General features: G+C 45.1%; 1 protein-coding gene and 1 non-coding gene across 2 annotated transcripts in view; one reads left to right on the top strand and one right to left on the bottom strand.

Moving 5' to 3' along the window:
• Positions 1 to 645: 645 nt before the first annotated feature.
• On the bottom strand, positions 646 to 718 carry TRNAR-UCG. The gene has a single exon. It is a non-coding gene; the product is annotated as a tRNA-Arg (tRNA).
• A 1,267-nt stretch (positions 719 to 1,985) lies between these two features.
• The window catches only part of POLG (DNA polymerase gamma, catalytic subunit), an 89,106-nt gene continuing 66,805 nt past the window's right edge, over positions 1,986 to 24,286 (top strand). The window contains 7 exon segments of the mRNA XM_030189692.1: positions 1,986 to 2,236; positions 5,292 to 5,933; positions 7,328 to 7,523; positions 8,224 to 8,391; positions 11,587 to 11,733; positions 14,083 to 14,162; positions 21,586 to 21,768. Coding sequence (XP_030045552.1) covers positions 5,344 to 5,933; positions 7,328 to 7,523; positions 8,224 to 8,391; positions 11,587 to 11,733; positions 14,083 to 14,162; positions 21,586 to 21,768 — 1,364 coding nt within the window. The 5' untranslated portion in view covers positions 1,986 to 2,236; positions 5,292 to 5,343.

The following is a 24,286-nucleotide window of genomic DNA, read 5'->3' as shown; positions in this document are numbered from 1 at the left end:
CCCACCCTCCCTCCAGGTAATAGTGCATTTTGATGTATTAAAAATTCACCTGTTCTTGAAGGCCTTTGGCACATGACTGGGAGCAGAATTGAAAAATATTACCGGCAGAGTTTTACATTTTTGTGCATAGAATTCCTAGGAGCAAAAGCTACATATAAAGTATTGCATACCATGTAAAATGAGTTTGTGTTGTTGGGCAGACTGGATAGACCGTACAGGTCTTTCTTTATCTGCCATCATTTACTATGTTACTATGTTACATTTCAACTCAAATCAGAACTGTTTCTCAGACTTAGCAAAATCACAGTTAATTTTTTTTAATTGTTATTATTTATTTTATTTAATTTATTCACTTTACTTTGGGAGTGTTTGGTCTTGTAAATTGTAATAAAACAAAATATATATTTTTTAAATATAATATTTCCAAGAAGAAATAGAACTAAGTAGTACTCTTCAACTCTTCAAGACAACAATCCAGACCACCTCAGGGGAGAAAGAGAAGACAAACTAGGAAAATAAGTAATCAAACTAATGAAGACTATAAATTAAACCTGGATTATACTAGAAATGTTACTTCTTACCACCCATATAAACATTAATTAGTTTCTCTATTTAATAACAATCTCTGCAACTGAAAAAAAAATTCGACCGCGGCAGGACTCGAACCTGCAATCTTCTGATCCGAAGTCAGACGCCTTATCCATTAGGCCACGCGGCCCGTATGAAACATAGCAGTATACATTCTTCTTAAGTATTTGAGCTCATGAAACGTTTCTACAACGTGCACAGGGAAGCCTCTTTAGTTTCCTTGTTTCTGCTTTTAAGGAAGGGCGGAAGTTACGTACGTCAGACGAGGGCGGGCCCAGGAGGAAAGGAGGAGGACGTCCGAAGAAGGTAGAAGCGAGAACTTCTTGGCCGTGCAGCGAGGCGCTGCGAGGGCCCGGTAAGACTGAGGTGGGGGAGCGGCGGCACGGGAGCTGTTTTTTGAGAAAGAGAGGGAGGGGGGAGGGCCGGAGCTGCTTAAAAAAGTCACCATTTTAATGCAGAGGGAGCGGGGAGCAGCGGCGACCTCGGGGGGGGGGGGGGGGGGGGGGGGCAGGCAGGCAAGGACGCCCACAAGGATGTGTTAAGACCTGTCTGTATGACAGCTCAGACAGCACGTTAAATATAACACGGTAAATGATTCAGTGCAATCGACGGTATGGTTAGTGCATCCCGAATTGCCCACATTACAATGATAGTTACTCGTTTGCATTCCGTTTTCGTTAGCTGCTAGTGTCGTAGGAAAATGGCCTTTAATGCATGCTACGGTTAAAAATTTCTTCGTTAAAGGGTCGTTAAAATTTAGTGCATCTTTGCCTCGGTACGGAACGGCTCTAACGAGGACTTTTGTGCATCTTGGCCTAGGTCTCTGAAAGTAGGGTCTGGTGTGGTTTTGGGGGTATGCATTGCAGGGCTCCTGTTATCATTACCCGACTAATGAAACTGGCGTAGACCCATTATTACACCATCAGAACTGAACCCCGCCCCTCCTCAAGTCACTTCACTGGCTTCCGATCAGGTACCGCATACTATTCAAGCTTCTACTAACTTACAAATGCTCTCAATCTGCAGCCCCTCACTACTTCTCTACCCTCATCTCCCCTTACGCCCCTACCCTCCGATCACAGGGCAAATCCCTCCTCTCAGTACCCTTCTCCACCACCGCCAACTCCAGGCTCCGCCCTTTCTGCCTCGCCTCACCCTATGCCTGGAATAAACTCCCCGGGACCATACGCCAAGCACCCTCCCTATCCGTCTTCAAATCTTTACTCAAAGCCCACCTCTTCAATGTCGCTTTTGGAACCTAACCATTGTACCTCTAACTAGGTAATCTAGACTCTTCCAATTTTTGATTGTCTGCACTCCTTGTCCTTTAGATTGTAAGCTCCTTTGAGCAGGGACTGTCCTTCTTTGTTTTTTTGTACAGCGCTGCGTAACCCTGGTAGCGCTCTAGAAATGTTAAATAGTAGTAGTAGTAACCCAAACCCAAGTACTGCAGAAGTTAGCGGTAATAATGTGAACGTGATATGTAAGGAGGAAACGGATGGGGTTGCTGGAACCAGAGCAGCCGGCGTCCGCCCACCCACCTTCACTCTCAGGTTAGACACCGGCTTTGTAGGCCGCGCGAAGCTTTTCTTCACCACAGCGGGAGGTGAGAGAACCATCCATCCAGGGAGGCTTCCCAGGAATGGAAGTAAATGTGATTCAAGCATAGATGTTATCCTTCTTCTGGATTTTTAACTGCTAATTGGATTTATACGTTTAGAGAACCTGCTATGCATTATTGGCCTTGACTTCTCTCACTGGGGGCAAGATGCACAAAAGTCCTCGTTATTATTATTTATAGCATTTATACCCCGCTCCTTCCCGCTCGATAGCAGGTTCAGTGCGGCTTACATGGTATGGTACAAAGTAACACAGAGTTAATACAAAGTATGGAACAAAGTATCAGAGATGACATAGTTACATAGAGTAGGACAATAATAAGAGATGTGGGAAAAGGATTGATGTTTGGGTAAAACTAGTGTTGTGGAGTTAGGTACGAGAGTTAGGATGGTTCATTTGGGTAGGCTTGTTTGAAGAGGTAAGTCTTCAGCAGTTAGAGCCGTTCCGTACCGAATTCCATAACGAATCGGTACAGAACGGCTATGCGCGAAGGAAAGGGAATGCAAATGAGCTGCTCGTTGCAGCTCACTTGCATTCACTAACCCTTCGTTAAAACCGTCGATAATCGGCCCATAAAGCATGCGCAGAGCAGCCAAGCGTTATGCTGGCTGCTCTGTGCATGCCAAAAACGCCAAAAAAACCCCCCCAAATTCGTCCTTTATGGACGGCCTTGCACCCCCCCCCCCCCCGCCCGGAGTCGCCGCTGCTCCCTGCTCCCCCCTGCATTAAAAAATCATAACTTTAGGCAGCCCGGGCCCCACCTCCTTCCTCTCTTTCTCCTCAGCTCCGCCTCCTGCCATCCTCCGGCCACGCAACCCCCCCTGAGGTCGTCGCCGCCGCTCCCCCCCCCCCTCCACCGGGCCCCCTCCGTCTGTACAGGGCCCTCACAGCGCCTCTCACCTCTGTGTGAAGGCGCTGCACTGGCAAGAACAGCTGATCGCCTCTTCGGACATCCCCCCGTTCCTCCTGGGCCCGTCCTCGTCTGATGTACTCCCCAGTCAGAAAGAGAGGAAGGGAGGGGGGCCCGGGCTGCCTAAAGTTATGATTTTTTAATGCAGGGGGGAGCGGGGAGCAGCGGCGACCCCTGGCGGGGGGGTGGGGGGGCAAGGCCGGCCATAAAGGAGTTGTTTGTTTGGGGGGTTTTTTTGGCGTTTTTGGCATGGGGAGCAGCGGCGACCTTGGGCGGGCGAGGGGGTGCAAAGCTGTCCATAAAGGACACTTCTGGCGAGTGTTTTTGTCCCACCACGATTTATGGGTTTTTTTTGCATAAGTTTTTTAAATCCGGGCAGCCCCAATGAGAGGTACAGACCTCTCGTTAGCTTTCCCGTAGTTTTCCAGCGTTAGGGCAAGCAGAAAACCTTAGTGCATCTCATTTCAATAGGGTTTCTACACAATTTGCTCATCTGCATTCCGTTTTCGTTTGCTGCTACCGTCCTTGGAAATTGGGCTTTAGTGCATGCCAGGGTGATCTACTTGTTCGTTAAAGGCTCGTTAAAGCCTCATTACGTTTGATGCATCTGCCCCTGAGTCTCTCCTTTCTTATTAGCTTGGAGTAAAACATCAGCTGGAATTTCTTGACTGCTATAAATATACCAAAAAAAAAAGTGAAAATATATTCTTTTTATTTTGTGTGCTCCAAAATTAAATAATAAAAAAAATTCTTCGAGCTGTTAGAAAATACAGACAGGGCAGAAGTCTGAGTTGTGAACGTATGGGGTTTAAGAGTAGTCCCTGCTTTTTTCCTTTTTTTGTTGTTGTTGACCTTGATTCCATCACTTCATCATTCCTAAAGCTCCTTAATAATAGGACAACCATGAAGAGATTTAAAAGAAATATTAAGAAAGCTGGGGGGGGGGGGGGGGGGGGAGGTTCAGTCACTGCACAGTTTAGCTGAAACTGTGTTGTTGGAGAATAGTATACCTGGCTTTAAAAAAAGGTTTCTGGGGCAGGGAATGCCAGACATGCCCAGCAAGCTCTGATGATTTAAAAGAGCCTGGGATGGTGGGGATTTGGTGGGCGCATTGATGATAAACTAGAAGGCAGGAAGATCATGTGTCATGTACCAGTCAGCATGAGTATCAAGTAATCAATGTATTGGTTCCGTTACATAAATAAATTGGATTATGGTGATGAATAGTAGAGTTTATGGTTTTAATTTCTCATGCTTGCAGGCAACAGGAAAATCAAACTGAGCTGTACCTATAAAATGTAAAAAAATATATCAAGGTGCAAAATAATCATAGTAACATAGTAGATGACGGCAGACAAAGACCTGCATGGTCCATCCAGTCTGCCCAACAAGATAACTCATATGTGCTACTTTTTGTGTATACCCTACTTTGATTTGTACCTGTGCTCTTCAGGGCACAGACCGTATAAGTCTGCCCAGCACTATCCCCGCCTCCCAACCACCAACCCCGCCTCCCACCACCGGCTCTGGCACAGACCGTGTAAGTCTGCCCAGCACTATCCCCGCCTCCCAACCACCAGCCCCGCCTCCCACCACCGGCTCTGGCACAGACTGTATAAGTCTGCCCAGCACTATCCCCGCCTCCCAACCACCAGCCCCGCCTCCCACCACCAGCTCTGGCACAGACCGTATAAGTCTGCCCAGCACTATCCCTGCCTCCAAAAAAATCAATCCATAAACAAAATAAAAAAGGTTGGAAAACTCCAGGAGAACAAGTCTATTAGCAATTATTGGATGGATGAGAGGGGCAATTGCTCGAGTTGCAGAGCCTTTTGGCCCATTTTTCTACCCCAGCTACTAAGAATCAGGAGACAGAAGTGTTGCTCGTCTGCCTGTCTTCAAGGCTGGAGGGAGGAGTTAAGGGAGAGAAGTGAAGAAACAGAGGGAGGGGCAAATATGCTGCTAAAATGACTTGTGTCTGATGAACTTGGGGTTTGCCACCTCTTAATTCTGGGAGTGAGCAATAGGTAGGTGGGACTCGCATATTAATATTGATAAGTCTTATAATTTATAGTCCATTTGCATTCAAGCTCTTACTGCACTTGTACTCTTTAATAATTTCTAATAAATTGTATGTGTCACATGTCTCTTTTTAATTATGTAATTTGTTTAGGCATTGCCAATGAAGCTTGCTGACGGCTTCATGCTGGCAAAATCAGAGCAAAATGATCCGCTTGCTCTGGAAGAGGCCCTTGGCGTCTGTGTTACCAACATGGAAACTGGGGAAACTGAAATATGCCACAGGGTCTTCTGTTAGCCAAATGCCAAAGGAGGAAGAAGTAGAAACTAGTAGCAACCAACAACGAGTGAACCCACTGAATATCCAGATGCTCTCCAAGGGCCTTCATGAGCAGATATTTCGGGGTGAGCAGGTACAGTATTTGGAAGAAAGCATCCAGAAGAGCATAGAGCATCTAACGAGGCATGACTTGTGGGGCAAAGAAACCTCCACCATCCCCGATGTTGAGCTGCGGTTGCCAAAAATGTACGGGAGCAATATTGATGAGCACTTTCGGATTCTGGCTCAGAAGCAGAGCTTCCCTTACTTGGAGGCTGCCAGTAAGCTTCTGCAGTGCGAGTTACCCTCGATGCCCCAGGAGTGGGCTATGGAAGCTGGGTGGACCAAATACGGGCCTGATGGAGACAAGACCATTGTGGATTTCCCAGACGAGCAAGCTTTGGTATTTGATGTGGAAGTTTGTATGACAGAAGGCCAGTGTCCAACATTAGCAGTGGCTGTTTCTCCAAATGGCTGGTGAGAAAAACAGCTTTATATATTTTGGGGGGGTCCATATTCAAAGCAATTTAAATGACCGGAAATGGCTCCTGACCGTTTAAATCGCTTGCCCAGGGCTAACCGGGCATATTCAGCATCACTTAACCAGGTATTGCCACTGAAAATATCCAGTTAGTCCCTAAGCTGAAACTGGCTACTTTGTGGGCATTTTGGGAGTGGAATCGGCACTTAACCAGGTAGAATAATTGCATAGAAATGTGATGGCAGATAAAGGCCAAATGACCCATCCTCTGTAACCCCAAATTCTACCTGTTCCTAAGCGATCCCACATGCTTATGCCATGCCTTTTAAAATTCCGGAACAGTCCTAGGCTCCACCACCTCCATAAATAGGAACCACATAAAACACAGTCCTGTCTTTATGTGGTTCATTTTAGACACATTTGACCAGCTAGATTTTATCCGTCCGCGTGTGCCTAGATATTCAATTCTGGTGCCTAGACATGGCCTGACATTGAATATCTGGGAATAAAGCCAGCAGTGGCCAGCAAAATGCTAACCTTCCCTTGGAATATTGGGCCCTTAATGTTTTGCACTGCTCCCCCTATGCACCGAGTCAAATATGTTCTTTCTGCCTCCCACACGTCACCCAGGGTGTTTCCCAGTGCTGCAGCTGACTTTTGGCATGCTATTTCCGATAGACAGCAGTGACAATAGGGATTCCCACTTCACTCTGGTCCCCTTTTACCAAACTGCGATCAAAGAGTCCCTGGCGGTAGAGTCAGTGCGTGGATTTGCTGCTCACTGAGGCCCCCTTTTCGCGGCACAGGTTTTAACGGAAATGGTCCTGTGGTAAGTGAACCACTTGTCGCACAGCCATTTCCGGGGGGGGAGCCCTTACCACCACCCATTTAGGAGGCGGTAAGGGCTCCTGTGCTACCCCCAGTGGTAACCGCGCATCATCGATTACCGCCGGATAAGCCCTCGGCCCTAGAAAATAAAAATAATGTTTTCTAGCTCTGGAGTTGGTGCACGGCAGAGGCCAGGCTCCGGCAGTAGGTCCAGTTTGTCACGTTGCAAGGTGACGGTAGCCCTACCACCCTTTAGTGAAAGGGCCCCTCTATGACCTGCCTCTTCTACTGCCCACGGGAATGTTCCTTACAGTGTGGCTTTGCAGGACAGGGTTCTTCATTCTCACTCCATGTATTTACCAGTTAAAATCAACTCGCCAGTGGCAAGTGGGAGGGTGTGATTTGAAAAGCTTGTACAGTGTGTGTTTTCTTTTATTATAGTTCTTGGGCTTTGTGTTTGATTATTTTCAGATAAACCATATACCACTGCATTTCATTGATTCCTGATGTCAATAGATAGATGTTTTATTGAGATATAAAGTACAGTGAGCTTTTCTTTCAGGTATTCTTGGTGCAGTCAGAGGCTGATAGAGGATCGCTACACCTGGTCCAGCCAGCTGACTTTGGCTGACCTTATTCCACTGGAAACTGCCAAAGATTCCAGTTACCTCGCCAAGCAGAACTGGAAGGAAAGGCTGATAGTGGGACACAATGTCAGCTTTGACAGGGCACACATTAAAGAGCAGTATCTCATCACGGTAAGGATGCCAACCTTCCTCCAGTTTTCCCTCTCCTCCATTGATTGCAGTATAGACAAAAAGAATATCGGTCTTGTGATACTTGCTACTTATTATTTTCCTAGAGATTGTAATATTAGTGATCCAAGCACCAGCCCCAGTAGTATCCCCATTTCCCCCCTTCTTTCAGCTTATAACAGGTGCATTAAACATAGAAACATAGAGAATGATGGCAGATATCACATGACCTATCCAGTCTGCCCATCTGTATAATTTACTGAGCTCTACTATCCCTTCCTCTCCCTTAGAGATCCTCTGTGCTTGTCCCATGTTTTCTTGAATTCACATAAAGTCTTTGTCTCCACCACTTTCACTGGGAGGCCACTCCGTGCATTCACCAACCTTTCCGTAAAGAAGTATTTTCTCAGTCTATTCCCTTTTTATTTTTTTTGTACCCTGCGCTTTCCCACTCATCGCAGGCTCAATGCGGCTTACATGGAGCAATGGAGGGTTAAGTGACTTGCCCAGATTCACAAGGTGCTGCCTGTGCCTGAAGTGGGAATCGAACTCAGTTCCTCAGGACCAAAGTCCACCACCCTAACCACTAGGCCACTCCTCCACTGTTGCTACTTTTTGAGATTCTACATGGAATGTTGCTATTTCTACAAGGAAACCATCCTGATGGTCATTTATTGTGGTTTTGATTCTTGGTATGTTTTAGGGTTCCCAGATGCGTTTTCTGGATACTATGAGCATGCACATGGCTATCTCTGGCTTGACTGGGTTTCAGCGCAGCCTCTGGATGGCCAGTAAACACGGCAAGAGGAAAGGGTTGCAGGAAGTGAAGCAGCACATCAAGAAAACCAGCAGCAAGGCCAAAGGGCTACCGGTGAGCCTGAAAGATGTGGCTTTAGGTGCTAGTGTTTTATTTACATTGCAGTCTTGAATGTCTTCCGTAAATGGGAAACACAGAAGAAAGCAGACCTCCGCAGTGGAAAAACCAAGAGTAGAACACAGCGAAGGCGACAAAATAGATGATGCCAAACAAACTTCTACTGGACTCAGGAAAAGTTCAGAGCAAGAGTTTAGCATAATGGTACAAAGAAGTTGAGATAATCTTTTCTCAACATTTTCAAGGTCTTGTGAGTAAACTCCATCGTTTGGACAAGACTTTTCCTAGAGAACCAACAGCACTTTGCTATACAGGGACTCCTGAGGCAGGCCAGAGTGGCCGCAACACGACTCATGTCGAGTCCAGTTTTTAAGAATAAACTCTTGCTGTGAACTTTTCCTGAGTCCAGTAGAAGTTTGTTTGGCATCATCTGTTTTGTCGCCTTCGCTGTGTTCTACTCTTGGTTCTTCCGTAAATGGGACCACGAATGAGTGAAAAGTTGGATAATACGGAAAACGATGGTAACTCCGTTAAAAATGCATAGAAAACATACATTATGTATACTGAACAGGCATAGGTATCTGTATTTAAAATACAGTATTGTTTATTAACATTAACCAGCAGCGTGTGAAGCCGGAAAACAGGAAGAGAACCTGCACACTTCTTAATGGTAATGCGATGATGTCACCGGGGGTGGGGGGGAGTGTCTGTAAGGTATGCTGGATGGTCAGATTAGTGAAGGTCGGATAATCAAGACTGTACTGTATTAGGGTTTATTTACCGCCTTTTTGAAGAAATTCACTTAGTATTAATTGGTGGTCGGGAAGCCATTATCACGGGATCTGGACTAGTTCATTGATTTACATTTAATCCTTGTTTTAAAGAGGTTTCTGCTTAAGTGATCAATTCTATTCCTTTTTCATGGGAGTAACACAGAGAGGAATTTAGATGTCCAGCTTCCGCTAGTTTTTTAGAACAGGATCTCCTGACAAACATCCTGATCTAAAAGACATTGAGAAATAGATGATCATGTATGGCATAAACATCTGAAATACCAATTAGGTCAAAACAGGCACATAAACATCTATCCAAGCAATGTTAGAAACATAAAATGTTTATTTTGCTTGAAACTGTCAGTGAGCCTGGTGTCCCTTTCTGGTTTGGCTTTTGGAGGGAGGGGGTGCTGGGGTGACTTTCCCTCACCCGTTTAATGGAGTTCTGCTCCAGTACGACCATGTTTCTGAAATCTAGATGTAGTGCTGCTGAGACAGTCAGGCCCGGGGCAGGGCCACTGCCACCCCCCCCCCCCCCCTCACTCAGGGTGCCGCCACCCCTTACCTTCCTGCGTCTGCTTCTCCCTTGGTCTGTCACTCTCCTGTTCCTGTGTGCCATGACCCGGGTTATTGCGTTAATGCAGTCACCCAGGTCCCAACACATAGGAGCAGGAGAGAGACAGACCGAGGGGCAGAACTTTCTGCCTGCCTTTGGAAGCCTTGCCGGTGCTGGGCCCGGGGAATCTTACCGCCCCCCCCCCCCCCCCCCCCCCCCCAAGCAGCCCTGCTACCTAGATATCAGGTGTAAAGCCCAATGTTGATCTGTTAGGATACAGACATTGACTTCCCTTCTGAAATGGGAAATAAAGGTTTGTTCATTTATTAAGGCTTCCTCAGTCCCACCCAGACCACGCCTACTTGCAGTTTGCACATTCTTCAGTTTGAGATGTGTGTTTGCCGGCTTTGTAAAATTGGAACTTAGATGTCTATGCAAGATAAAAACATTTAAGAACTAGTTTATGCACACCTAAAATAAGTAACGTAACGATTTTTATATTTCTAGACCTTCTTTCCAAAATGAGGCCTGTTACAAAATATTTTCAGGAATAAGTCATTCTGTGCCTCTGTGGAAGTGCTGATATTTAATCACTCGTGGTATCTGACATCCGTGTGCCTTAAAGGGAAATTCTATAAATGGCGCTCAAAATTTGGTCCTGAAAAAAATGGGTGCTGAAAGTTATTGTATAATGGGCATTTTGGGATGTACGCTCCTTAGAATAGCGCATAGGGCCAGGATTCGCATCCTGCTTTGGGCAGAAGGAGTTACACCAACTGAAACCAGGTGTAAATCTCGGAGTGCAGGTTAGGCGCGGATCCCCCTAATTATATAACCCTGAGCGCATTTTAAGGGAACCGTCCCTGGCTCGCCCGTGCTCCTTTGCAGATGCGCGTGGAAACACTTAGGTGCTATTCTATAAATGGGTACATAAGTGTGTTATCATGTGGCTCTGCCATTTCTGCCACGTTTCGGTGCCTTGCACCCATTAGAACGCTTTTTTTTTGCATTAAAAATTCAGAGCGGAAGCAGCACCTAATATGTGGCACCATATAAATAATTTCCCCCTAATTGTGCAAGCGAGAATTAAATACATTAACATACGAACACACTAATAATGTTGTTTTTACAGTACAGGGGCCTTATCTGTGGAATCCATTACCGGTATCTCTTCGTCTCCAGACATCACTTGATCAATTTAAAACAGATCTTAAAACATACTTTTTAAGGCTGCGTATAAATGAGTTTCTCTTCTCCCTAGCAGGCCTACGAGAGGTGCCTTGGAAGATAACTTTGAGCATTCCCTCTTGTTCTTTCCCTCCGTCCTATCAATTATTGTATTTCTTCCCTTCCCTAATAGTCACGTCTGTGTTTTTTGACCTTGTCGCTTATTCTCCACAATTTTTAGATTGTAAGCCGCCCTGAAGGTACCCCAATAGGGTGAGATAGAAAGACTTATAAAACTTGATTGGAAGAATCTGAGCAATGTGATAGGGCGAGGGCCGGTTGGATATTTGAAGAAGCGAGGATAGGCTTATTCTTTCTCTGCCTGTGTCTGGCTCTCTAAAGTCCCTGAACCATGAGGCATGGTATGATGTGAAAACCAGATTTCATACTCACTCAGTGCAAATCTCAGCCTGTTATGTATTTTAGATGTGCTGGTATTTCACTGTATGGCATAGCCACATCTGGTATTTGCTTAGATAGCTTTGTGTTCCTGGTCTCTTTCATTCCTGCTGAGCACCCCTAGTATTGAGCAGGCTCCTTCATTGTGTCCAGGGTGGGGTCATTTGGTGCCTATGCCCCTGGTAAAAGTGATCCAGTTTGAGATCAGCGTTTATGGTGCTTGTTTTCTGGCTGCAGATTGCTGCTTGGGATTGGGTGAACATCAGTAGCATTAACAATCTGGCAGATGTGCACAGCCTCTACGTTGGAGGAGCCCCTCTGGACAAAGAGGCACGGGAGCTGTTTGTGAAGGGTAGCATGACGGAGATCAGGACTGAATTTCAGGTAAGACACAGAAATAGAATAAAATAAAACATAGACAAGAAAATAAGATGATACCTTTTTTTTATTGGACTAACTTAATACATTTTTTGATTAGCTTTCGAAGGTAGCCCTTCGTCAGATCAGAAATAAGCAAATGTTGATAGATGAGTGTATATATATAAGTGAAACATCAAAGCATTTCAGTGACAGTCACAGGGTGGGGTGGGTTAGGTGAGAGACAGGGAGAGCCGAGTGGATGAGGGACAGGGAGATATGCATGGTGATAAGAGGATGACAAAGCAGTAGAATTTCTATGGTTTATAACGGGCGTAGCCAGATCTCACGGCAGGAGGGGGCCAGAGCCCGAGGTTGGGGGCACATTTTGAGTTCCGCCCCCCCACCACGCCTCGCCTCCTTGCCTCCCCCCCCCCCCCCCCCATCACTGCCTTGCCTCCTTGCCGCTTCCCCAGCAAAAACAAATACCTTTGCTGACGGGGGTCCCCAACCCCTGCCAGCTGAAGCTTTCTTCAGCGCTGGTCTGCGGCGCAGCCGCGTTCGCTGCCTTCTCTTCTTTCTTCTTGCTCCTCCTGTCCAGTGCACACTGATGCTCCTCCTCAGTTTAATGTAAAGGAGCGTCAGCGTGCACAGGAGGAGCAAGAAGAAAGAAGAGCAAGGCAGCGAACGCAGCTGCGCCGGAGACCGGCGCTGAAGAAGGCTTCGGCTGGCGGGGTTTGGGGACCCCCGCCAGCCAAACCAGTGGCCCGGACGAAATTTGCGGGGGGCCAGTCCCCCATAGCTATGCCCCTAGTTTATAATGGTCTAGAAAACCGAGATCTTTGTTAAGTCCTGTCTGGTGGTGACATAGAAGGCACAAGGCTTCGGAACAAGATTTTGTACAAGGTTGTTACTGAACTCAAATTCAGGCCTCTAGAGATTTATTTGTATTTAGGTCACTCCTTTTTCAGTGTTAGATCTCAGAGTGAGTTACATTCAGGTACACTAAGTATTTCCCTGACCCCAGAGGGCTGACATTTAAAGGGCCCTTTTACTAAGCCACAGCAAAATCTTTCCTACGCTAAACACAGATTTACCACAGCATAAAAGTCAGGATTTTTTTTTCCAGGTCATGCGCTAATCTTCAGATTAGTGCACTGTACTTGTAAAAGAAATGATGCAGGAGCACTTTCTGCCTCCTCCCTAGGAGGTGCTAAGTACTCCCGCCTTAAGTCTGCATTATTCAGACTGTGCATGCTAATGTAAACACACTAGCAAACAACCCTTCCATGCCATGTCCCCGCCCCCCAAATATTTTTTATAAATAAAGAATGCATGATTCGCACATGCTAAAAGGCAACTACCGCAAAATGCTTTAACTCTTTTTTTTTTTTTTTGCATTAGGCCTTTTTTTTTCTTGTGTTAAGTGAGCCCTTAAGTTTGTACCTGAGGCAATGGAAGGTTAAGTGACTTGCCCAAGATCACAAGATGCAACAGCGGGAAATGAACCAGGTTTCCCTGGTTGTCCACTTTGTTCTCTAACCAGTAGGCTATTCCTCCACCAGTGGCGTAGGAGGGGGGTGGGGCGGTCCGCCCTGGGTGCACGCCGCTGGGGGGGTGTCGACTTCGCTGGTTCACTGCTTTCTCTGCCCCGGAACAGGTTACTTCCTGTTCCGGGGCAGAGAGAACAGGGAACCAGCGGAGCCGACGCAGCTCCCAGCGACGACGTGCATTCGGGGCGGAGTGCCAGTGGTAAGAATGCACTCCGAGGGGGGGTGCGCACGCCGAGGGGGGGTGCGCCGCGCTGCACCCGGGGGGGGGGGGGTTAGCAGCGGAGACCCGCCCCATGTGTCAGCCGCCTTCGCTACGCCACTATCCTCCACTTGGCTAGAGAGGGCTGGAATTGTCATAAAGGAAGTGCTGTTTGGCCTCGGGGTAGAATGGATAAAGATTCTTTCAGAACTTAGCGGGAAGGGAAGGGGAAATGGGACTTCATATACCGCCTTTCTGTGGTTTTTTGCATCTACATTCAAAGCTGTTTACATAGTATATTCAGGTACTTATTTTGTACCAGGGGCAATGGCGGGTTAAGTGACTTGCCCAGAGTCACAAGGAGCTGCAGTGGGAATCGAACTCAGTTCCCCAGGATCAAAGTCCACTTCATTAACCACTAAGCTACTCCGTGTATTCTTGCCCTTCACCGATACTTTGTTTTTGGGGAAGTAGAAAGAGGCAAGAACATATTAAGTACATACACTCCACCCATGCAGCCCTCTCACTCTCCTTCCCACCCCCTCTCGACTCCATTTTGACAGTGTGAGTTTCATGGTCTTGCTTATCACTTAAATCGTCTTGCTTACAATTTTTTCTGTGCAGAATCTAATGAAGTATTGTGCCTTAGATGTCCAGGCAACACACGAGGTCTTTCAGGAGCAGCTCCCGCTCTTCATGGAGAGGTGAGGACCAAAAGCATCTACCTGCCCCTGTCATTTATAGAATTAACGCTTAAGCAGAGAGGTCACGTGTAAATTTAGATGCGGCCATTTGCACCAGCGAAAGACCTGCCCAGAATGTGAGGCCTATGTGGAATAGGGAAAATATACAAAGCAGATCGTTGATGGATAAAAATGATTTTAATAATATATTAAAATATGCATACAATAGCCCGACACAGGCCGTGTTTCGCCCTACTGGGCTGCTTCAGGGGCTACTCAATGTTTCTCCACTACCAAAGGAGGAGTAAGATGATCAAAGCAACTGTAATATAATATGCAGTTGATATCTTGAAAAAAACGGCTCTCCCAGGGATGTTGAAACAAATGATCAATAGCATACGATCAATCAAACAGTCACTTATCTCCCAGAGTGCACTCTGGGAGATAAGTGACTGTTTGATTGATCGTATGCTATTGATCATATTATTAAAATCATTTTTATCCATCAACGATCTGCTTTGTATATTTTCCATCTTGGAGTTTGCAGATCGTCTGCCCCTATGTGGAATAGGTGCAGACCACCATTCCTGTAAGAATTTTGGTAATAAATTGGAGCATGTTTTGTAGCCTCCAGGGAAAAACTTCTGACAGAGAGTATTTGCTGATTTAGAGAGAGACGCTTCTTTCACACTGGATTATTTATATCTCAGGTGCCCTGTGTATCTTAGCAAAAGCGAGTATGCCTCTTTTTTATTAAATTTTAATGAAGAATGGGTATAAAAAGCACTCATTAGGAAAACAAACAGTTCACATCAAGGGAGAAAAGAGAGATAATAAAGAAAACTACCAAATAATCAAGAAAATATATCCATTTACACTTTGACTAAACATAAGGTGATCTAATACATTCCCACCTACAAAATAAACTATTTTGCTTCCCTATCTATCAACAACCTTTGTAACTCTTCCAGCTAAAAAAATCCCCATATAATTCACATCAGGAAAAGTGATATAACATTTTGGAGGGAAATAAGTGGCCCCCAATACCAAAATTCTAGACTTGAAGAAATAGCTTACATCTTGCTTGAGCGGCCTTAGAAACGTTAGGAAAAACATAAGTGTACATAAGAACGTAAGTGTTACCATACTGGGATAGGCCAAAGGTCCATCAAACCCAGTATCCTGTTTCCAAAAGTGGCCAATTCAGGTCACAAGTACCTGGCAAGATCCCCGAACAGTAAAACAGATTTTATGCTGCTTATCCTAGAAATACTGCCAACTTATGCAGCTTACTCTACTCAATGTAACTACTACCAACAAAAAAATAAGCAGAGTGCTAAGGGAGAATTATATGGTGGAGTTTGTAGGTAAAGTCTCAAACACGCAGCAGTTATCGTTTAGTATCTATTATGCTGCTTAGTTGTAATCATAGACTGCTACCCACCGTCCTACCATTAAATGAGCTACCTAGCACGCTTATTTGTTACTTTTTTTCTTATATTTTTATAAAGCATGCCATTTGGCTCTTATATTATAATTATAGCTGATGGCTTAAGGGATCAGTCACTTATCTGTATGCCTATGCAGCTAGCACACCCCAACAGGAGCCTGTTTCTAGAAATAAGCAGTGAATTTTCCCAAGTCCGTCGTAATAATGGCTTAAGGACTTTTCTTTTAGGAAACTAGCCGAACCTTTTTTTAAACCCTGCTAAGCTAATTGCTTTTACCACATTCTCTGGCAATGAATTCCAGGGTTTAATTACAAGTTGAGTGAAGAAATATTTGTTCTGATTTGTTTTAAATTTACTATGTAATACGGTAACGGAATTCAAACGTGTGGGATAAACATAAAGGAATCCTGTTCCGAGGGAATGGATCCTCAGAAGCTTAGCTGAGATTGGGTGGCAGAGCCAGTGGTGGGAGGCGGGGCTGGTGGTTGGGCGGCGAGGATATTGCTGGGCGGACTTATACGGTCTGTCCCAGAGCCGGTGGTTGGGAGGCAGGGATAGTGCTGGGCAGACTTGTACGGTCTGTGCCCTGAAAATGACAGATACAAATCAAGGTAAGGTATGCACAAAAAGTAGCACATATGAGTTTATCTTGTTGGGCAGACTGGATGGACCATGCAGGTCTTTTTCTGCCGTCATCTACTATGTTACTATGTTCATTGCATGACCATAGTCCTAGTATTTTTGGAAAGAGTACAAATTTTGAAGTACGTTTTTAGGACGACTGCTTTTTCCTTCTCCAAGGAGAAGGTGATCAATAGGGTGGAATATTCCTCTTTTGCAGGCTTTTAGATTGGGCTGTGCTCTAAACCACACTTGCTCTTTCAAGAGTGCCCTGAGCTGGAATCGTGCCCTGTGTGACATGCCCACTAGCACTCCTGCCCTGCCCTCTGTAGACAATGGACAGGGTGTGATTTTGAAGCCTTTGCGCCCTCTGTGGTTATACTGCTTGAACAGCCCTTGACATTGCTCTGGCTTCTTTATGCCTAACATGAAATGTAAGGTCTGAGCCTTGAGCGCAACACAATCTCTTCTTGACCTATTTTGCTAAGAATGAGAATCTGTACAACATTGTGTGGGGGGGGGGGGGGGGGGGGGGCAGCAATAGCTAATACTCTGCCACCTGACCCCCCACTGGGGAAATAATTGTGCTGCAACCATGGCCAAAGCGAAAGGGTTAATCTCCTGTAGAAACACCCCCCCCCCAAAAAAAAAAGAGAAAAATTAGGGCCTCTCTTAATATACCACGCTAGCAATTCCTGGCGTGGCAGGTGCGCTGCAGCCCATTCTATGGCCCACCGCTGCACCGGCTTCCCCACTCACGCTCAGTTTTTGAGAATTCGCGAAAAGCAAGCATGTTTTTGGGGGGGGGGGGGGGGGCAATGTGGCGGCAGAAGCCGATGGACTGTAGGAGAGTGTTCTAGCCACCAGAGGAAGACCTCTTTACTGGCGGGGCTTAGTGATCCACACCAGCCATAGCAAAAGTACCACAGTTTTGGGTGGGTGCAAGCCCAGAGTGGGTGAACCAGAGCCTACCCAAAGCTCCACCACTGTTACATACAATCATTTTCTTTATAGCAGCAGTAGCTGTAATTGTGCAAAGGAAGCCCACTGAACATACTTCTACTGCACCCTAAGCTCAGACGCCAAGCATGTTTCCCCATGCAACAGCTGCTACATTATCTAACTCAAATCGCTTGGAAGAAAATGGAAAAGAAAGATCTTTCATTCCTGCTGGTAAGCCAACCTTGCCAGAAGTAGAAGAAAGATTAATAAAATGGGATTGCAGGAGTTATACATTCAAACACTGCAATGAAATGTCTCATTCTTTTTGCCTTTTCTCCACTGCTGATGGCAGTAGCACACAACAAGGAAATGCTCTTTGAGCTGATGGGATCTTGAAAGGGAAAAGAAGAACATTGGTGCATGTAAAGAAAATGTGTAATACAAATGTGGGTGAGGGGTGAAAGAAAGGAAAAGTAGGCCTGCGTACGTGAAGATAAGAGCTGATGTGCATGTTGTAGATGAGTTTCTATGATATTACAAAAGAGAGGGAACGAAGTACAAACTAAAGTCCAAACAAAAAAAAACAAAACAGCACCACGGGCCTTTAAAAATGGAACACAGTTCTTTAATGAATGAGCCTTGACAAAAAGACCCGACACGGGCCGTGTTTCGGTGACTAGCACCTGCGTCAGGGGTCACAGTGATGACGTGGAAAACTTGGGGAATAACCAAGGCACTTTCACTTTCTGTATCCAAACGTTTGGATACAGAAAATGAAAGTGCCTTGGTGCTTTGTAGGTTTTACTATATGAGATGTGGGGTAAGGAATAATATATTGTAGAGGAATATATTTGAGTTATTCCCCGAGTTTTCCACGTCATCACTGTGACCCCTGACGCAGGTGCTAGTCACCGAAACACGGCCCGTGTCGGGTCTTTTTGTCAAGGCTCATTCATTAAAGAACTGTGTTCCATTTTTAAAGGCCCGTGGTGCTGTGTTTTTTTTTTTTTTTTTTTTTGTGTAGATGAGTTTCTAGTCATCGGAGTAGGCCAAGTGGAAGAAGTGGCAGTGCACTTTTAAAGCAGCTTTTTCAGGGTAAACCTTTGCCAGCTTTTAAAAAGAAGGGAGGTCTTCCTTTTTTTTATGATGCTGTCTGATACAGTTAAAAGAGGCTTTGTTTCAGCTCTTTATCATTCTTTTTCTGCAAGGTTAAAATAGTCAGCCGAGAGATTTTATTTATTTATTTATTATTCACTTATATCCCACATTTTCCCACTCATGCAGGCACAATGTGGCTTACAAACATTAAATAAAATACAGAATAAGAAAACTTAGAAGAATATACAAGGAGTATGCAGGGGGAGAAGCATCTAACAGGGTGAACTAGCAGGGTAGGAGCCAGGGAGGGTGCATCAAGCAGCGGTATAAAGTGAGGAGTAGGTCTTTGCAAAGAAGTAGGTCTTCAACAACTTCTTGAAGAGGGCGTGGTCCGCTTGAGTGTTAAGGTGTTGCGGGAGAGAATTCCAGTGCTTAGGACTCCAATAGCGGAAAGATGAGGCGAACATCCAAAACCGAAGAACATCCATGTTGCATAGCGTCTGGGTGTGTTTTGGGCAGGACTGGGGTGGGCCCCAAAATAGTTATCTGTTCCCCATTTTCAGAAGGGGAATGGATGTCTGTCTGTGTCCAAAAAGATGGATGTCCAGATTTAGACTTGCTAGTCGGGACATATAGGTGTTAGGAGCAGTTCTCCATAGGAGGGATTATGGGAGGTCACCCCCTTAATTCTCCAGTGGTTGATGTCACCCCAAAAGTGAAACTGGCAAGGGATACTGGGGGGGGGGGGGGGTCTGTTACAGCTTCAAGAAGAATAGACATTCGTGTTTCTGTGGCTCACATAGACATTTATGTCTTTACACGAATCTCAGCAGATCCTGTTCTAAAATACTAGTGGAACTTCAGACATCCCGACTCAGACGTCTAATTTTCTGATCTAAATGTCCTTTCTAAAATGTGTTTTGAGCATTATGTAGAGAAGCTCCTTATTTATCAAAGAAGTTGATCTATTATACACCGAGACAGACTTTACATTCGAGTCGTGATGCCTTGTTGGGGATTTCCATCTTATAAGACTGAGAAATGTTCGATGAAAGTCGAGGGATTTTCTAGTGGCAGCGCCTTTGTTTTGGAATAAATTACCACAAGAGAGAGGGTTATTTAAATAATTTTGCCCAGTTTTGTGAATCATTAAATGCCTGGTTTTACTCTTAAAAATTGCCCTACTGTTGTAACGTAATTTTAGAAGCTGGTTATGGTTGCTGATCCTTGCTAATTCTATTCTATTATTTGTATTTTTATTTGATGTGGGTGAAGATAGGGCCACAGAGAGGGGGGAGGGGGCAAAATTCCCTGGGCCTGGCCTCCAAAGTGGGGCCCGGCAAACTTCTTCTTGCTTCCGGGTCTGTTCTCCCCTGCTCTTGCGTTCTGCCCAGGACCTGGATGATTGCATTAGCGCGATACAGTGTTAATGCAGTCATCCAGGTCCTGACTTCCGGCACGGAAAGGAGCAGGAGAGGACAGACCATGGGAGCAGGCACTCAGGAAGTGGCTTGCTGGCACTGGGGGCCCGGGCCGCCTCTTGGAGGCAAACACAGAAGGGTAAGGGGGTGGGCAGGTGGGAGCGGCGGTGTGAGTGGAGGGGGGCAGTTCGAGTGAGGGGGTAGCTTGCGGCGGTCCGGTTCTGCCCCGGGCCCGGCTATGTCTCTTGGCGGCCCTGAAGATAGGTTTTTGTTTTTCATTTCATTATGTATTTGGAAACTGCTTTGATTTGTTTTCCTTAACAAATAAGCAATATATAAACATTGTAATAAATATCCATCCATCCAAGCTGGGACATGTAAAATTTGTAGTATTTTAGAAAGGGTTCTGACAACGTAGAGCCTTTTCTAAAATCCATGTATGAGCTGGCTATGGACAGTGGGAGCAATCCTTTTACATCTGTCAATGACTAACAAGTCAACGGAGGCAACTCGGCAACATACACATCTTTGTTTTGGCACTTAAACATGTGTGTTGGTATTTTGGAACATATTTGTGCAATTTTAGAACCATATGGGGGCTCATTTTCAAAGCACTAAGGGCCCTGTTTACTAAGCTACGCTAGAGACGTGTTAACGTTTTTAGCATGCGCTAAGCATTAGTGCGCGCTAACCATGTAGATGCCCATAATATTCCTATGGGCGTCTATATGGTTAGCGTGCACTAAAAACGCTAGCACACCTTAGTATTCGGGGCCCTTGGACTCGCAAAGTTGCATTGAGGCTCATTTTCAAAGCACTTAGACTTACAAAGTTCCATAGGTTACTATGGAACTTTGTAAGTCTAAGTTCTTTGAAAATACACATCCAAATAACTTTGTAAATCTAAGTGCTTTGAAAATACGCCTCTACATGTCTAAGTGTTCCCAATTAGATACAGTACCCACAAGCGTTCAGCACTATTGATTTTGTGGGGGGACAAGGGCAGGGGGAAACAGGGAGATTAAAAGGACAACCCCTGCTAATTCCTTTTGTAGAGCACTGCCCAAACTGAGCACCTTTACAAAAGCAAAATGACTCCAGGAGCATCTATAAATCCTGATGTTGATTTCTGAGCTCCTAGACCTCAATTCCCCTTCTGAAATAGGGAAGAGACGTACTTTTTGGCCCTGTCCTAGTCCCACCCAAAGCATGCCCAAACCACACCCGTTTTCCATATGCACATTCCTATATTTATTTACACGTGTACATTGTGAATAGAGCTTCTAAATTGTGTTGCAGATTGGTCTTGTGACAAAACAGTGGGTTGCTAAGCCTGAAAACTGTATTATTTCATGAAGTGTAGTTCTCCTAATTGGCCAACAGATGGCGCTTGTTTTGAGTTTTAAAACTTGCAGAAAGACTTTCTCTTTTCTAGTTTAAGCTTATGGAAAGGCAGTCTGCAGAAGCACTGGGCAGCTACTTTCAAAATTGATGCCCTGAGCTCTGATTGGCCCTGGATTTCAAATGTAGCCTGAAGGTACTGGATTTTCCCCAGTCTAAGCTAGGGAGCGGACAGAAAAAGATCTCTTTACTGAGACCCTGTGAGCAGTTAAATTTTATATCCTGTGAGCAGCTATATTTCTTGAACTCCCCAGGTAGTAAACAAATGTTTAGATAGTTTTATAATCACCTGTTATTGTTTGAGTTCACCCTTTTCTGTTCACTCCTAATTTAGTTTATTGACTCTGCTTTCCTGGACTGACTAAGAATCCTGGTGTTTGTGCGCTTGGTCTGTGGGTGCTTTCTGCGAACTATGGGATCCCTGGAGTGTGAAGTGACAGTCAGTGTTCAGATTGGGAACGTAATAGGACCTAGCTGTTTGTCTTAATTGGTGGTTCTTCTTCCCCACAGATGCCCCCATCCTGTGACATTTGCAGGTATGCTTGAAATGGGTGTGTCTTACCTGCCTGTCAATCAGAATTGGGAGCGGTACCTTGATGAAGCACAGAGCACTTATGAAGAGCTGCAGAAGGAGATGAAGAAATCTCTCATGAACCTGGCAAATGACGCCTGCCAGCTGCTGTCTGATCACAGGTACAGTGTGACCAGGGATCTACTGAATTACATTTTAATACAACACAATCTATACGTTTACAGTACATTTCACCAACTCCTCACAAGGGCCAAAAGTGAATTACAAGAAAGAAATTGGAGCAGCAGACCAGGAAGTACAAACATCTCAGCTAGCACACTGCATCATAAAGGATACTTGAGCATATTTTAAGGCGATGTTTCCCAAATCGGTCCTGGAGTACCCCGTTTGCCAGTCAGATTTTCAAAATATCCACAAGGAATATGCATGAGATTGATTTGCATGCACTCTATCCATTATATGAAAATCTCTTTCAAGCATATTCCTTGTGGATTTTTTTTTTTGTTACATTTGTACCCTGCGCTTTCCCACTCATAGCAGGTTCAATGCGGCTTACATATTATATACAGGTACTTATTTGTACCTGGGGCAATGGAGGGTTAAGTGACTTGCCCAGAGTCACAAGGAGCTGCCCATGCCTGCAGTGGGAGGCGAACCCAGTTCCCCAGGACCTAAGTCCACCATGCTAACCACTAAGGCCACTCCTCCACTCCGGAAAAACCTGACTTTCAAGGGGATACTGCAGGACTGTCTTAGGAAACACTGTTTTAAGAGAAACATTTATGAACTAAAAATGTTTGCAAATGGTGATGGAAAACTAGATGAGATGATTGAGAGCGAAGAGCCATAGGTAAGCTATTCCAAATTGCAGGTGCTTGGTAAGCAAAAGAGCTTTCTAGTACTTCAGCTTAAGCCTTTTATTGATGGGATGTACAAAATCAGATTATTCTTTGCCTCAAGGTTTTAACAGATCTAGGAAAACACAAAATATGAATAAAGTTTGAGGACTAGTACCTTCAAGTATCTCATATACCAGACATGATACTTTAACATTACTCTCACCTCAAACGACAGCCAGTGAAGCAAACAGTAGAGGTGTTACCTGGTCATTTTTACAAGATTTTTAGATCAGTTTTGCAGAAGTACTCTGTACTAATTGGAATTTAGATTGTAATTGTGCAGACAAACCTGCACACAACACATTACAGTAGTCCAAATGTGATAGAATTAATGCCCGCACAAGAAAGTTGAAATGTTCCTCATTAAAGAATGAATGGCTTGACCATATTTGAATCAGTGTAAAGAAAACTTTACTTCATTTGCTTGTTGATCAAATGTAATTGCAGTATCCAGAACAACCCCTAATGTTTAATAGATTCTTCTACTCTTCTTCAAGAGTTCTTGATGAAAGGATGGCAGTCGGGCATGCTGCCATACAGAAGGACCTTACAAAACAACATGCCCAACGCTCAGCTAGATTCTTAATATCTTTATTCCTTAGCATCCCTCCGGAACGGCGCAGCATTGGACTGATGGGTTGTGCACGCCTTCCAGCAGGTGGAGACTGAGAAATAAAAACTGTGACTCTAGAGAGCCAATAAAAGCCCTGGCCATGTGACCCTAGCCTCAGTATTTGACTAACAAAGCAGGAAAGAAAGAAAGAAAGATTAGCTTCTGTGCCGTAAGGAATCCTAGCAGCCACAAAGCACTCGGCAATGCCTAGTATTAGAGCTCACCAGCAACTCTCACCAGAGAAGTGGTATGGCTCACTTGTACTATAGCTCACCAGCAACTCTCACCAGAGAAGTGGTATGGCTCACTTGTACTATAGCTCACCAGCAACTCTCACCAGAGAAGTGGTATGGCTCACTTGTACTATAGCTCACCAGCAACTCTCACCAGAGAAGTGGTATGGCTCCCTTGTAATATAGCTCACCAGCAACTCTCACCAGAGAAGTGGTATGGCTCCCTTGCAATATAGCTCACCAGCAACTCTCACCAGAGAAGTGGTATGGCTCCCTTGCAATATAGCTCACCAGCAACTCTCACCAGAGAAGTGGTATGGCCCCTTAGGTATTAGAGCTCACCAGCAGCTCTCACCAGAGAAGTGGTATGGCTCACTTATAATACAGCTCACCAGCAACTCTCACCAGAGAAGTGGCATGACCCACTTAAAGTTTTACATATATATACCAGCAACTGAGCACCCGAACAAATCTCACCAGAGAAGTGGCATGGCTCACTTGCAATATAGCTCACCAGAGAAGTGGCATGGCTCACTTGCAATATAGCTCACCAGCAATTCTCACCAGAGAAGTGGTATGACCCACTTAAAGTTTTACATATATATATACCAGCAACTGAGCACCCGAACAAATCTCACCAGAGAAGTGGCATGGCTCACTTGCAATATAGCTCACCAGCAACTCTCACCAGAGAAGTGGCATGGCTCACTTGCAATATAGCTCACCAGCAACTCTCACCAGAGAAGTGGCATGGCTCACTTGCAATATAGCTCACCAGCAACTCTCACCAGAGAAGTGGCATGGCTCACTTGCAATATAGCTCACCAGCAACTCTCACCAGAGAAGTGGTATGACCCACTTAAAGTTTTACATATATATATATATACCAGCAACTGAGCACCTGAACAACTCTCACCAGAGAAGTGGCATGGCT

This window comes from Microcaecilia unicolor, chromosome 1 (genome assembly GCF_901765095.1).
Source record: "Microcaecilia unicolor chromosome 1, aMicUni1.1, whole genome shotgun sequence".
Taxonomy (NCBI): Eukaryota; Metazoa; Chordata; class Amphibia; order Gymnophiona; family Siphonopidae; genus Microcaecilia; species Microcaecilia unicolor.
This window is presented reverse-complemented; position numbering and strand designations above follow the sequence as displayed.